This window comes from Plodia interpunctella, chromosome 9, assembly GCF_027563975.2.
Source record: "Plodia interpunctella isolate USDA-ARS_2022_Savannah chromosome 9, ilPloInte3.2, whole genome shotgun sequence".
NCBI classification, from domain to species: domain Eukaryota; kingdom Metazoa; phylum Arthropoda; class Insecta; order Lepidoptera; family Pyralidae; genus Plodia; species Plodia interpunctella.
The window spans coordinates 5,576,268-5,592,723 of record NC_071302.1 but is presented as its reverse complement, the minus strand read 5'-3'; the positions used below and the strand labels follow the sequence as shown (position 1 = coordinate 5,592,723).

The 16,456-nt window shown below is 34.1% G+C and overlaps 2 protein-coding genes across 13 annotated transcripts in view; one reads left to right on the top strand and one right to left on the bottom strand.

The window, feature by feature from the left end:
* Nucleotides 1-3: 3 nt before the first annotated feature.
* Nucleotides 4-4,649, bottom strand: P5cr (Pyrroline 5-carboyxlate reductase). The gene is made up of 5 exons (XM_053749632.1): nt 4,389-4,649; nt 4,055-4,311; nt 3,505-3,720; nt 2,745-2,956; nt 4-2,290 (listed from the first exon to the last, which is right to left on the bottom strand). Exons 1-5 carry the CDS (start codon nt 4,456-4,458, stop codon nt 2,227-2,229), a joined length of 819 nt encoding a protein of 272 aa, XP_053605607.1. The 5' UTR covers nt 4,459-4,649; the 3' UTR covers nt 4-2,226.
* A 1,869-nt stretch (nt 4,650-6,518) lies between these two features.
* The window catches only part of scrib (scribble), a 70,678-nt gene continuing 60,740 nt past the window's right edge, over nt 6,519-16,456 (top strand). For all 12 annotated transcript variants that reach the window (XR_008404952.1, XR_008404951.1, XM_053749475.1 and 9 more), the window contains exons 1-2: nt 6,519-6,848; nt 8,179-8,296. Coding sequence is in view for 10 of the 12 variants with exons in the window: in XM_053749475.1 (XP_053605450.1) it covers nt 6,690-6,848; nt 8,179-8,296 (277 nt within the window). In the remaining 2 variants the exon portion in view is untranslated. The remainder of the gene's footprint in view (nt 6,849-8,178; nt 8,297-16,456) is intronic.

The window sequence follows — 16,456 nt, the reverse complement described above, 5'->3', positions numbered from 1 at the left end:
GTATTGATAAGCAGCGCACCATCTTTTATTTCAGCGTAATTTGAAAATGTGTAAACATTTTAATGCAGTTTTTAGCAACTGTAAGACTTACATAGACAAGTACAGATTTTAGAAGTATTAAAAAAATATATGTACAGACACAACAATGTGGAGTCTTATGTACCTACTCTTATTAAGCGGTAGGCAATAAGGGCTAACGTGATTAAATTTGCTGCTAGATGTTAGTGTAGAATAGGGTCCATGTCAAAGGCAAATATGAAAGATTTCTTATGAATTATGAAACTTCTTTAAAATGTCAGTCAATGTGACAAGGCCTCTGTCGCCAGTGACGCCAACACGTGAGCGTAAAAACGATAACCCTCATTCGCCGTCTTTAAAAGCTTCAAACTGTTACTCAAAGTAAACTGACTAGTAACATATTTCAAATATAACAATTTACATAACTTAATAATACCAACATAATATTGTACTTTAAGTACGTGAGTTGAACTAAAACAACATGCTACACGAATAATAAGGTAGCAAAAACTGAGATTCTACACAAAATTGTCATTAAATATGCTGTGTCATATCATACAGAGAGAAAATACATCATCTTTAAATACTGATAAAATAAATTGTAAATAATTTAACCGATTATACATTCAATTAACATAGGTACAATTGTTAAATATAAAAATATAGGTATCTTCGGATCTTTTGGTATTTTATCTAATAGTAAATGTTGTCTCACTTTGTGATTCAAATATTATTTTCAAAATGTAAGCATAAATAGCTTTTTCTGAATACCAAAAGATTCGTATTAGTATCGTATAATAAAATACAATAATCAATACATATAATAAAACAGTAAAAAGAAATTTCCTGTACATTGAATATTTTACATGAAAACAAAATTAGGGGATAGAGTCATAGTAACAGAGAAATAATAATAAAAAAACTCCGTCTGTTTGTCTGATCTTCGCAACTATTGGATGGGTTTGAATGAAACTTTTTTTTTATATATAGCTATTAAACCTGGGCAAAATATAGGGTATAAATGATTTTAAAACTGGATCACATGATGGAGAACAATGATGGTACAGCTAAACCATAGGAAATATAGAAATTACGCCTTTTGTTCAGCCTGATGAGCATGTTCTGTCGATATATAAAAATCGAAGAGTTGGAACACCTGATGTAGCTAAAGCCAAGCTAGATTGTACAGCTAAATTATAGGAAATATAGAAATAACGACTTCACAAAACATGTTCAGCCTGATGAGCATTTTCTTTTGAGGTAAAAAAATCGAATATCTGGAATACCTTATGCAGACCCAACCCCAGAGGTACAGTTAAACTACAGGAAATATAGAAATGACGCCCTAATAAAAGTTGTTCAGTCTGATGAGCATTTTCTATTGATGTAAAAAAATTAAGATCTAAAACACCTGATGACCCATGATGGTCCAGCGAAACTATTAGAAATATAGAAATAACGCCTTAATAAAAGTTGTTCAGCCTGGTCTGGAATACCTGAAGAAGAGTCATAATGGTCCAGCTAAACTATAGGAAATATATATCTCAATCGTATGAACATTCTTCTGTATAGGTATCGTTACGGCTTGTCTGTACAATTAAATTTCTCTAATAATTTTGACTACCAAATATTGTTCAGCCATGCGAACGAAGTTACGGGCATCAGCTAGTAAGTAATACTAGTAAAGAGAGTAGAATGTTGTTAAGTACTTGTTTCCCGAAATTGTGGTAAAATGGCAGGTTAAGACTGGGCAAACGACACGACCGCACTCTAACGCCCCCATCACATTTTTCAATATTTTTTATTTATTGGTGTAAACGGTGGCCACCGAAATCCTTCTACATATTGGTATAAATTGGGCCTACACGTTGTTTAATGGAAAACTATAATACTATCTATTATAATCTCTAGTGATATTTTTTTAGATTAGAGAATTAGAAGAAATCTGAGAAAGAAGGTTGCGCTAGTAAGCCGAGAGCCCTCTCTTAACAGGCATCGAGTTCAATCTTGTGTAAACTTTAAAGTATATAGTTCTTGATAGTTCATTTTGCCTTGAATACTGATACCGTTAATTACGTCCTTACTATACATGTATAGTGATCTCATCACAACAAGACAAAATATGGGCATAGACACATAAAATAAATTATTAAGATACGTAATTGTGCTAATTACATTTGCATTAGTTGAAATCTGTGTCGTTTCTCATTACTTCTTTCCTAATTCTTTATTCCTCAGTGTCGAAGCTTCAATCGCATCTATCAATGTTGCTCTGAAAATTAAAATAAATAAATCATAAATAAAAAATAGAAATTTGACAGACCAGGGGGCCTACCATCAACTATTTCAAAACATACATGAGAATTTCAAAGAATACAAATTAAGTAAAACACTCAGAATAACTTTAAAAAGAACCTTGCATTATCGTATCTAGTTAGTATTGGCCTATTGGCGCGTTAGTGTTGTGGTGTATGGCTCTGCCCCAGAATAGGACCACTCCATATCCTCCTGTGGATATAGTACGAGGCGACTAAGGGTAACACACAGACTAGGCAGCTGATAGGCATCAATAGCATTCCCAAAGAGGGTCGACGCCAGGCAGGCGGCCGGTTGTAAAATGACAGCCGAATTTTCAACATTTGAAGGGTTTATTGCGCCGATCTATCGGCTTCACAACCCCGTACGCAATCGAGAACATGCGAGAGAGATTTGGTATTGAAATTCACCTTATCTTTCCACGTTCCAAGACAGCAACTCCACAAATGGTAGACCCCCCCGGCGAGCAGACCTCGTCCTTGAGCACGGCGGGATGCCTGCCGGCGCCGAGCACCATGCGGCCGCCGCCCGCCGCCGTCTGCGCCGCCAGCCGCGTGGCCGTCTCGCGGGGCACGCCTTGCTTCACTGCCCCGTCAGCCAGTGCTTCTATAACTATGTACATCTGAAATCGTTTGTGTTATTTGCCATGTGTTCTTTGGGACGAAAAGTTAAGGAATACAGAAATGCAAAGAAAGACTTATCTTTCTTAGTACCTTAATACTAATTATACATTTGTTTAATATTTTCAATATATACATTACAAAGTAGATATTAACTTAAATTATATAAGCTTTTGATTATTTTGATATTTAATAATCATCATTTAGCTTTACCCCCATAGGCCTTTGCCCAGCAGTGGGATACATAAATAGGCTATGAAAAAAAGCAAGTAAGTAGTTACCTGGGATTCTGTTTTCAGGATAAAACTTTAAAGAGATATAATCGAGTAAAACGAGATTATGGTATAAATTTACACTAAAAAAATTTGTATATTAACTGCTAATAGTGGCGCAAGGAGGATCTTGGCCTCCAACACTAGAATTTTTCTACTCTTTCCTATTTTGAACTACTTCCTGCCAGCTGGCTCTTTGGAGAGCAGTAACAGGTCGCTAAGCCAGTAAAGTAAGTAAGTTACAGCTAATAGCAATATACAACACACAAAATACCTACAAAAGCAGGGCCACAAGCAGTCAAACTGCCAAGAGAGTCTAGCAAATTCTCTGGAACCTTTTCACACAACCCGCACCCCTTCAGCAGCTTTTCAAGTAAAAGGCACTGTTCTTCAGTAACAGATGTATCGGGGGTGTATAAGCAAGCACCAGCTCCCACCATCATTGGTGTATTCGGCATGATACGGATGACATTCACATTCAGGGATTGCAAAGCCTGAAATAATAAAAAAAAATTAAAGGCAATATGTTTGTGTATTTTAGTAACAATATTTTCACAAGAGTTGGTATTGGAAAATTACAATTAAAATTACAACACAAAATTAAGAAGCTATTAAGTAAATAGATATTCTGTCTTTTCTTGAATAAATGTTACATGAGACATCATGAATATAAAAAAAAATTGAATAAAAAGAAAACCAGTATCTAACAACAACAAAATCTTAAATTACATCCTCAGGAACAGACAAGACAAGATGACAGATGTTGAAGACAAGTAGGTAGCTGTGTATGAGTATTTAGATGATTGAAAAAAATGTAAAGCTATTAACCTTATGTAGCTGATCAAGAGTAACTCCGGCAAGCATAGATATGAAGAGCACTGGTTTCGTTGTCGCACCATGTAAATAACTGATGCACTCCTCAACAGCGGTGTTTAAGAGGCCTGGCTTGACACCCAGAAACACGACATCACAATTTGCCAAAATTTCACCATTTTTCGTTGTGGTGTGGGCCCCAAATTCACTCCAATGCTTCAAGTTGTTTAATCGCGGTCCAGACACCCATATGTTTGATGCTGGGTGGGCATCTATTTAACAAAATTACAATATAACAAGGTAACACCAGTTTATAAGGTAAGTAATAAATAAATAAAAAAATACCAACTATCATTCAAAATTCCTTTGGCTATTGCTGTAGACATATTTCCTCCACCAATAAAGCCCAAATTGAACATTTTGTCCCAAACCAATTGTTACGTAATACTTGATTGTTTTGCCTTTTTCTGTTACACTGCACGACTTCGCCTTTGCAATAATTTTATGTAATTTAATTTCCTTAAAAAATCTAGGTAGGTACCAAAAACCAATCACAGAAATCTGAAACTTTGAAATTAAATTACGACTATTTAACCAATTTGACGTATTATTGACAGTGTTAATCAAAATTTTCTTTGACAAAAGAAACTGGTACCTATGTATTCATTCAAAAGTCCATGGAATAGTACATATTACGCAAAGTACAACGCAGATGGCGCTACTGGTACAACTAAGGTACACAAACATTGCCAATGGAGGCAAAAAGCGCCAATTTTCGAGATTGTTGCAAATTTACGACCAAAAATACCTTCTTCGCAATTGTGGTGCGAGTTGAAAGGAAAAAGGAAGGATTTAGTGGATTATCCTGAAATTAATAACACTATTTTAGCTTATATTCTGCATTATTTATTTGGTCAACTGTGGTCATAAACTGATATAAACTTGATTTTGACTGAAGATCTTACCTGTATGAAGTCCATATTTTAATAAGTCTTCACGTGTGAAGTGTTCCGAGCTTCTTTTCGACCGTTTACTGGCTCGAAAATTTCACAGCGTGAGGCGTATCCCATAGTTTTCGAAGTTTTTTTATCTTATGGAAAACTATTTTTCCCATTGTTGTATATTTTACAGTACAGCACTGTATGTTAGGTACACAAAAGCTTTGCCGCCTTTTGCTAAGTTGATGAAAACATTTATTTTAGAGTACTTTATTCATATTCTCCTTATGTAAGCATTCGTTTGTGAAAATATAAAACAGTGTTGCATATTCGGGTACCGAAATGTTGGGACACATCGTTTTTCAAAAGATAAAAAACTTCGAAAACTATGGGAAACCGCCACACGCTGCGAAATTTTGGAGCCAGTAAATGGTCAAAAATATGCTCGGAACACTTCACACCTGACGACTTATGAAAATATGGACTTCATGCAGGTAAGGCTTTCAGTCAAAATCAAGTTTCCCTTCAGTTTTCTCAGTTTTCTTATGATCTAAAACGGAAGTATTAAAAGTGTACTCAAAGATGACAAAGAGCTGCTAAACGTGAAGCTCTCAAATATGTGTCGTCGTATATGAAGTTAACTATATAGATGGTTTTTTGTGTTTTTATTTTTGATTTGAATAGTTTTCGGGTGGAAATGAATAATTATGTTGAAGAAGTGGTGGTCGAAAATAATATACCTATCCCACAAATAGTGCAATGTGATTTTAATAGTGTTCAATAATTATAATAAAGGTGTTGTGTTTTACAATGGACTTCGATCATTTAGCAAATTCGTCTTGTATTTTTACACTTTATGTTCTGAAGCCTATTCAATAATCCACTATTCAAAAATCCTTCTTTTTTCTTTTGAACTCGCGCCATGATTGCGAAGGTATTTTAGTTGTAAAAAATATTGAAAACTGGCGCTTTTTACCTGCATTGGAAAGGTTTGTTAACCCTATTTGTACCAGTAGCGCCATCTGCGCTACTTTGCGTAATATGCCCTATTCCACCAGACAATTTTCTTTAGATCGTTCCCAAGAAACTTATACATAATAATTTCTCTCGGGGATCTGGGTGAATTCACAAAAGAATTTCACAGCAGCTTACTTTAACGTTTACGTAAAATATAAAAATATGCCTCATTTGCCAGAACGGGTAATAAAATAAAACTCGGTATGCTTAGATTCCTAGCTATAACTTGACTGTCTCAATCAAGCGAATGAATAAGTCGACGTCGCTGTCGTACCCATGGATTCAATGAACGTACAACAGTACCTACTGATTCCATGATCGTATACCACGGTGTTTAGTTTTGTCTCTTTTTATCAACTTAGATACAAAAGGACTCACTAAAGTTCTAATATCTGTGGAAGGACTAAAAAAATAATTAAACACTGCTCGAGTTGGAAGCAGTGACAAAAACTGCTAATTTAAAATATTTTTTTGTGTAATGCACACTAAATAAAAATATATTTTTTGTAATGGTAATACTGACAGTTCGTGGCTTCATTTTCTGGGGGTGAGGTGCGAGTTGTATTTTTGGGATTATTTTGATATTTAATAACAGTCTATAATGCAAAACTAGTGTAAGAAACTGGAAAGTGCTCAAATATGTGTCGTTGTAGTGATTTATCTTATTATAGTTTGTGTAAAGTGTAGTGTCCAACATGTTTCGGTGTATACCTTTGTTCAAATGTAATCGCCAAGTGGAATGTGTAGACAAGCGGCATTGCTCGTTGCCAACGGTGCCTGAAGACATATTGCGATACTCCAGGAGTTTGGAGGAACTGTTTTTGGATGCTAACCATATACGAGACCTGCCGAAGGTAAACTATCACAGAACGCGTGGTAAAATTCTACGTGGGCGTTCACCTTATCATTTTGATTGCAAAAGTGTAAATAACATCAATATACGTTTCGCTCTATCATCGTATCAGCGACATTGTTTTGAATTGTCGTTATTAAGATAGCGTTAGTTAAAATTAAGATTTACATCTCAATCTATGTCTATATCCATACGTTTTTAAAGTCTTCTCTACATTCTAAAGTTAGATAAGTAACCAGAGAGAAAATAAAGGCCGTATTTAACAAGTTTATCTCGCTTCTTTGCAGAAAATAAAAAAAAAATTGGTAGATGTGTAAGCTATCATTCGATTATCAAATTGATTTTATAGTTAAATGCCCATAGAAGAACCATTTCACATGTTTTTAACATGTGTATGTCTGTCCATGGCATTGTAGAAGTAAAATGGCTGAACTAATTTTGATCTAGTTTATTTATTTGAAAGAGTTTCATGTATAATCTTCTTAGCTATGTTCAAAAATGTTTTTAGCCATTTGGAAACCTTCAGCTATTATCAAAATATGAGAGGATGAAAAGAACTTTGGAGTTGGCAGTTTCTTACATTTTTAATTTAGTTTTTATTGTTGTAAAGTTTAAGTCAAGCACAGGATTATATTTAAAAGAATGCCTTATATTTACCTTCACCACAAACTTGTAAATTCATAGGTACCTATCTCGCTTATGAAAATTTCAATATAAATTTACAATAACTGTCATTATCTTAATCTTAAAAAAAAGTTAAAAAGAGGGTTAACATCGTTGTAAAATTATTACATTACAACAAGTATATTATAATGTACCTACTAATTTATAATGCAGAATGTTTGAGATCAAAGAAAAATCACAGAGTCAGTAATATAAATTATATTTTTAGTTCTTTTAATGAACTCACGGTGATCTTTAAAGGAATACATACATAATGACTCATTACTAACTACTACCTAATTAGATGGCTATTAATGTTTCTAATTTTTAAGTTATAGGTAGTGTCTAAATTCACCATTCTTAAATATTTATAAAATACTCTTAATTAGTAAATTGCCTTCATAATAACTAAGAATATCTAAAATATTATTGTGGTAGTGTATTATGTAGAATTGTCTGTTAAGGGTTTTAATCTACAATTGATGTTCTGAGACACTATGAACACATCTATAAACAAAATTAAAAAACACATTAAAGTAAAAAAATAAATAAATAAAAAAAATAACAATCTTAAACTAACAATCTGGTACATATAGATACCAGATTGTCTAAAATTAGAAGATGATTCCTTTATGTGATAAAAAATTAAACACAATTATTTTTTTCAGAATTTCTTCAGATTACATCGGTTACGAAGATTAGGACTTAGTGATAATGAAATTCACAAACTTCCACCGGATATTCAAAATTTCGAAAACTTAGTTGAACTAGATGTCTCTCGCAATGGTGAGTAGAACTTGAATTCATTTTTTACATAGTAACCACTCTATTAGATTAATACTACATAGACACACCAAAAGAGAAACAAATAATTCAAGTATTTATTTATTTTATCAATAAAGCAGGTACACTCACTACACTACTCAGACATATTTTGTGAAATGCCGAGATTCGTGAAAACATTTTTTTTTTTAAAATAAGAATCCCACCTGCTTATGTCTCCTTGCATTGAGCCCTATAATTAGATATCCATATTGTAGTATTCGAAAAAAAAATGTTTTTTACCAAGTCCAATGGCGTCAACTATATCTAAGATTTTGCAGATATGAGGTAATAAAGAATATTACATCTAGGTACATTCATACATACAAAATACGCGCCAAAAACAGTACTCTTCCTTTGCAGTCGGTAAAAAATAAATATTTCAAACATGTAACTACAGGTCGTTAGCATCGTTAGCAGACATTCCAATTCTTTTCCGGAATGGCATAGCTCCATACAAAGATTTATGTGGTATTGTATGTGCCGTTTATCAATTTGGCCACCACTGATTTGTCGGTTGATAACTGCGTGTACGCAACAGGTGCGAATCATGAATGAAACTTTGTTAATGACTCCAAACAATCCTGCCGCATTTGCCTTGCACGGCCAAATATTCTCTCTCAGTTTCGCGTTTTTTATTTGCGTTCGGGGCTGTGACGCTCGGGGTCAGCGTAAAAATAAACCTTCAAATTTCTGGATTTGCTTTTAATAAAATATTAATGCTAATAAATATAACTCTGTTTTATCGTCATCTTCCAACACCAGCCCGGAGTATATTTAGAACACTCCAAGGACATTAGTTACCACCTGGTTGAACCTATCATGAAAATATTATAAGGTCTTTTACGCAAAACTTTTACTCCAATTAGGTCCCATGTCAAGAATTAATCAATGTCGAGAATTATATTGATTACCGGTTCCCTCAAAGTTTTCCGTTATATCCGTAAAATATATGACTTTTACGAAACTCTTTCACATATGTATGCCATTATGCATTCATATCGGAAGAAGAGTGCAATTTGCATTGCATTGCTCACATGAGGTTTCCGCGACCTCGCTTCATATGTGAATGCCACTCGGACGTAAATCTCCGCTTAGCGCCTTGTAACGAACAATACGGCTATGCACTTATTTATTTATTTTATATTTTATTTTATTCAATGGCTTGTGAGGGAGTGGTTTGTTAAACTTGTTAAAACTCCCCATAAACTCATAATAGGTATGTATAAAAGTCCATTCTCTGTCTGTCTAAGACTTAAAAACTACGGATACTAAGGATTTTTATGCGGTTTTCACCAATAGGTAGTGTGATTCCTGAGGAAGGTGGAGGTGTATAATTTATTATGTTTTAACCTGAGCGAAGCCAGTACGGGCCGCTAGTGCAATATAATTATGAAACAACTATTTCATAATTTTCTAATTGTATTTTATTCATTGCTGCCGTCCAAAAGTGGCTCAATTTAGCCAATTAAAAGCTTTTAGCGTGAATTAAATCTGTAACAGTCGCTCGCTTTACGTACGAGGCACTTGAGTTAACGTATCAATTTCGCGATTTTAATTAACTAGTTTTTTGTAACGAAACATACCTAGTTGATTGAAATTGAAGTATTTAAAAAAATACCCTGGTTGATTTATTATTTCCGTTGTCTTCTGCCCGGATTTACAAACTACTTAATCAAGTATACATAATAATATCCATATACGTAATTGTGGTTGATGTGGGCTGTGGGGTACTCGGCGTACATCAAGTATTTAAGTTAAGCTTGGCCCACACAACTCTACAAATCCAATGTCACTGTAATCCGAATATACATGTTTTCGAGATTAGTTTTTTGAATACCTATAAGAGATAGCCATTTTACTACGAAAATAAAATGATAATTTAATAATCATCATGATGCCTATATGGTATAGGCGATGAATGAATAACTATTAAAGGATTCACAGTGTTTATGCGTATGTGGTGTAAATCACCTAGCAAGAGTGCCACATCGGCACAATGAACGAGCATTATAATCTGCCGTTGTGTATTGTTGTTGAGAATGGTTATTTAATCAGCTATTAAAAAACTGATCGCTTTTCTTTGTGATGAATACGCGAATAAGTATTAGCAAAATAAAGGTTCATTGATGAACGTTTTCAAAGATTTTTTTACTCGTTGACTTGAAAAAAAAATGCTGTTGGTACCTATATTTCTAAATTACTTTAGGTATCTGTTGTCTTTGTCCAATCGTCGTCTAATACAGTAAGTTTCATATTATCAGAATACCGTACCAATGTTTATCCAGGTCTTTCGTGTTTGGTACAAGATCTGCTATTTTGCTATTTTCTTTGAAGTCAATTATACATTTCAGCTTCTTTCATTGAAAGAAAAAGAGTGAACTTTGATTAAGTCATCAAAACAATTACGTTAAACATTCTTGCTTAGCAAGAGCATAAATATTTATACCTGTTGCTTTTGAGACTAACGGCGTTTGGGGATCTGAGGCAAAGACTTTTTTGGTAGAATTGGGCCGTCGGATTTCCGAGCGATCCAATGCTCTATGTCGTTCCTGGCTAAATGGCTCTTCTTAGCAATTCAACGCGATAATGCAGCTAGCATTATGGGGACCTTTGGGCCGGGTCGGGCATGGAGTGGTCTCATAGATTAATTAACTTTTTGATGAAGCATGTTGCAGATTTCATGTAAACATTTTGACGAAGCTTCTTGCGGATTTTACTGTTGTATATTTTGACGAAGCTTGTGGCGGATACTTTTCTGTATACGTTTTGAAATAAATGCATGCAAATAAATATGCATGAAATAAATTTGTAACCAATTCTTAATTCAAATAAAGTTAAACAACTACAGACTACTAAAAAATTAGGTTAAAGGTAGTTTAAAAAATATTATTTTTTAGGACAACTATTGCTCAATTTCTTAATAAATGAAAAATAAAATGGTCTGTTATTTTTAAGCATTCAACTGTAATTCAGGTCAGAGTAGCGAGTGGAATGACAAATAAAACAGACCGACGCGGAAGTAAGTACGTATAAGTAATGTTTTGTGACGGATATTTTGTCCTTAACACGTACGGGCACTTACTTTAAACGATTGTTGATGTCCGTTGTCACGCCCACCGATTTCCACTTGTGCCACAAAATATTTGTACCGCGCACCGCTATATGACGTCATCGCATCATGCATACTGAGACCTCATTGCGCATGAATGTGTTCCCATATTAGACGGAACTTGAGGAAGCTTGCTTACCGATGTTTTTTTTTTCAAAATTAGTGGGTTGATTGAATGAATGTTAAATAGATAGGTACATGATAACTACAGTATAAGACACCGAAGGCCCTAAGCTATCTGTCGACTCTGAACGATTCACGGAAAGAATTTTCAAAATTTAGTTTTCACACTTCTTACTTAATTACAAACGTTACTTAATTGTATTTACAAATCTAATTTTATTGGCTGGTTTCGATTGAATCTCTTGTCTGTTAAATGTTTGTCGTGTTGGTCCTTCGTAGTATTTTTGTGCGTTTGAGTTCATGTTCAAATATCATCGAGATAAAAAGTTCGAGATAAACGCCAGACGATCTTGAAATTGATATATCAGGCGAGTTTCTTTTTTATTTCTGAAACCCCTGAAATATTAATTTATGAAGGTCCCTTTCACAAAAAGCAATTAGGGTGCTTTAAATTTATATAAAAAACGTTTCCCAGTATCATGAGTGGCAACCGTGCGCAAGAAGCCCCATTTGAGCTTCATTTCATTAACTCATTTGACGAGGGTACGCTTTTACTCTAATATAATATATTCGGCCATCCTTTTATCTCATATTCCACAAAAAATACGTTAAATTTGATAGTTAATTTTTTAATTAATTTTTACCATACTTGTTTACTTACATCTATAGATTTAATAATAAGAAAAGTTGCTGCTTATGAATATGACTGTAGATTTTCAAATTCCGTTTCTTGCTTACTTGTTATTCATCTCCCAGTTCATTCGAGTGTCCTATACGATTGAAAAAAATATTTTTTTTGTTAATACCTAGTTATCTTACATTATTATGCCGGCTCCACCTGACGCCAATGCACGAACATTGCGTAGTTTATATGAGAACCCTTATTTATTGCAAGGAAATATTTTACATCCGAAAAACAACACCCCTGGTTGTTTTTATAACACTTTTTACTACGAGAATCGTAAAAGTTACCATAATAGCATTTTCGTTAATTGTTAGCAGCTGATGTGCATCGAATGCATCGTCACTGTGGAGTAATCGGCCAACCGCCAGACTCGTAAATCACCTCTATGAGGTTATTGACCCTAACTTTTGGGATAAATCTTTATTAGTCTGACTTGGAGTTTCTCATACTTCGGTGCGTTTAATAACTTTGTGTCGAACACTGCTGTCTGGATTCAATAGATCTAGTATGACTTTTTTACGCAAAATATTTTATGGCTTATTATGATGTTCGTCCGGTTTTGTAAACATGAAATAGAAAATAAATCAATAGAAATAAGTTTCAATTAGAAATGTTTCCAATAATATCTTATTAGGGAGCTGTGAATTTACGGTGAGTGATTGTAGTACGGTGGCAGCGACCCGTGGAAATGAACTAGATTTCCTGTTACTCCGCAGCCTCCGTTATTGTACTCGCAATCTTCATCGCATCACTTTGAATGAAGCAGTTTGCTTCTTTATAACGCCCGGTTCGCATTTTGATTAGTAGTATAACACTCGCGAGCGATTTCTACTTAACACAAGTAGAAATCGCTCGCACTAATCAGTGTCTCTCCAAATTTTGTACTAACACCTACACTTAACACTAAACAAAATACGAAACGGGCACAACGCCAGATATAGATTGGCAGTTTAATTATTTTACAATTCGAAATTTTCAGATTTCGTTGAAGATTTCAAACCAAAAATCTAGGTAGGTACTTTCTACTAATTCAATGCTACCAAAGTCTTAAAGCTAGATAATTGCGGATTATGGGAATAAATACTTACGAAAATAAGTTATGCTACCCAAATAGTTCATTAATCTGGCTCGACATTCAACAAATTGGCTAATAGATTAGTAAATCTTTTTCTGACCTGATTCAATTAATTAACAAGGATTTCGTGATTCACAAAGCCACAAAGAATCACTTTCTTTTTCCGGGTCTATTTTTGCGACATCCTCTTTATTAAAATGACGGATGTTTTTCTAAGATTGAAAGGACATTTACTTAAAGGAGCACATTTGATTAAATAATCAGTTGGACATCAGTTTAATTGATCTTTTCTAGATTTACTATTATTTACTATTTTATGTTTTTAATTCAATTTATATTTTGAACGGTTTTTGACTCCATGAGAAATGCAGAGATATTCATGAAATTGTTTTTGATATTTGGAAAAATGTACATACAATATATCTCTTATCGAAAACGAGACAAAAGAAGTTAATTGTTACAAGTGCTATAGCAGTATACTATCCCACAAGGTATTAAGAACATTTTAAGTACATAGTGAATTAAAATAATATCTAAAATAATCTTAGACATTTACGGAAATCACTTAAAATGTTTGCTGAGTCTATTTTTATTTTATCAAAATGTTAGTCACAATATATAAGTAATAATATCGTGGCATGGTAACTAGATTTAGTTTGCTTGCTTACAGGCAGCTCTGCGTTGAAGCTAAATTTAAACAATGGCAATGAAATATTCCAACTTTAATATATATAGTTAGCGGCTATGGTTAGCGGCTAACAGAAATTTTGCGTAGATTTGTAATAATTTTTATATAATCCTGCACCCCTTCTCCGTTTCTTTTGGGATCTCCTCGTACATTTGCGCCAGAGGTGTCTACTCCGAGTTGTCTGGCGATTAAGCCTGTCTTTCTTCATCTTTTTACATAGGTACTTAGCCATGTGACTGGTGTTTCCATGTGATCGGATGATTTTTATTACGGCGGATTTTTATAACATGCATTTACTGAAAATTAATGTTAATTGGGAAAAATAAAATAATACATTTATATTGATTGTATTGCAGTATTAGCGGCGCCCCGGGGCTTCGCTCCTGTAGAGAATTCGGGATAAATAGTACCCTATGTGTTATTTCAGATTATATTCTATCTGTGTATCAAATTGCATAACAATTTTTACCGTAGATTTTGCGTGAAAGAGTCGCATTTATAATATTAGTAGGATAGGTTTATATGGATAATACTTACTTTTCTCTTACAATAAAAATCCGTAGATGATACCTACTTAATATAATTTTAATGAGTATGGGTTGTGTAATGTCGTCCAAATAGATAAACTGAGGATTTATTGATTAATACTAGATCTGTTTTAAATGCCCATTAATGTCTAAGTGGGGCGTTATCAAAATATACATTAAGGAGGGATAATAAAATTGAATACGTAATAAAATGAGAAAGGAAATTACGCTGGCTGGTCCTCCATATTAAATGTTGCCTGGAGGAACAGGGAGCCGCTCTTTCATGTTGCGAGAGTAAAAATGAAATTTTATTTTATGAGAAACTGGATTAAACAGGTTTTAAGTTTGTGAAGAGCTTACAAAGACCGAAGTCTTTATATCTAAACAGTTTCTGTACCAGCAAAATGGTACACAGCTCTATTAAATTAAGAAAGTCCTTTTCTATTTATAATTTCATTATAATATTTTTTTTTAATTTTATCAAATAGTATCTATTTTCCTGGAATGTTTACGAGAGATGTCACAGTGGCCGACTTCTTCAACATAGTTACGACATAGATTATCAACACCACGAAATTCACCCGAGTTGGAATGCAACTGATAACATGCACTTAGATAAGATTTAGAATCTTTTACAAAGTCTGTTGGGACTTTTGTACTTTCTGTTTGACCAGAGTAACCATTTAAATAAACATACAAGTTTTTTTTATGTTGCCCGATATTAGTTTTATCATGGGATGTTATCTTTGCTGACCACAATTGTTGTTATGTATTTAAGGATCGTAGCCCGTGTTAAAAACATATAAATATATATTCTTGCAGGTTATCAGTTTCTAGTTGGTCTCTAAAAAATAGTCATCTCCTAACATTTGGCATTGACATTGACTGGACTGCATGGGTATCGCCCGGGTCGAACCCACGACCGCTAGGTTTTGTCTCGTCTGCTCTGCTCTCCCACGCCACACGACCTGTTTAAATTTATACCTAGCTCCCATGAATTTCGTCGTTAATCTCCACAACCACCTTTCTATTGTTAACCTCGAGACCGTTCTTCAACTTTTTAATATACAGCTTACTTGCTCTAACAAGCGAATCATCAGACAGTGAGGTCACTTTGCAAACAGGTTTAGATTCGATAAGCGAGATTTTCGGATTGTTGTTGTTTAGAAGATGTAGCGCACGCAATGAAAAGTAAAAAAACGTGAGCTTGCGGTATGCAATGTTTATTTTATCAGTTCAGTGTTTCATTATTTACGAGTATTTTATGCGATTTGCGATCCCGTACCGTACATAAACGATTACATCACAGGCTTCGATTCTAAACATCGCGAGTTAACGGTGTCTAGGAGTTGATATGAAGTGACAAACGCTATTTATTAAGCAATATATTGTTGCTGTAATATTCAACTCTGTATTACAGAAAATAGTTATAATCAACGAAGTGGTAATAAACCGAGGTAATATGAAAAGTAACTGCTCTCGGTACGTTACACTCTGCACAAACAGGTGTGACCAATCTTTGAGCGTGTGAATCGGTGTGAATGTTTTAGTGGCGTGAGCACGTGGAAACAGCTCTGGAGCCGGTCTTAATTTATTTGTAAACATATTTTAAGTTTTGTAATGTTAGCGGCCGGCACATGGCTGCCATTGCGGCCAGTTGTGGGAACCGTCAATCGTCCAAATGTTTATTATTGTTATGCCAAACGTCTACTCGTTCACAATCTTAAAATATAAATGTTGCCAAGTGTGAATAAAGCATTTAAAGCATTGTATACACAAGCATACTTTATGTATGTTGAATAAATCAAAAAATTAAATGTAAAAAAATCTTTATGTATGTTCTCGCCTTTATGAGAATTTAAATTACGCGACTAAAATACTCTTGTTTTATATCCGGTTCACTAAAGCTTATGT

What these genes read in the sequence shown, in the direction of transcription:
- P5cr (XM_053749632.1), bottom strand. Translation starts at nt 4,458, where the DNA reads ATGTTCAATTTGGGCTTTATTGGTGGAGGAAATATGTCTACAGCAATA. An exon ending in CTGCTTGTGGCCCTGCTTTT is followed by an intron (nt 2,957 to 3,504) that starts GTAGGTATTTTG and finishes AAACGATTTCAG; the next exon opens with ATGTACATAGTTATAGAAGC. An exon ending in TTGGAACGTGGAAAGATAAG is followed by an intron (nt 2,291 to 2,744) that starts GTGAATTTCAAT and finishes TTTAATTTTCAG; the next exon opens with AGCAACATTGATAGATGCGA.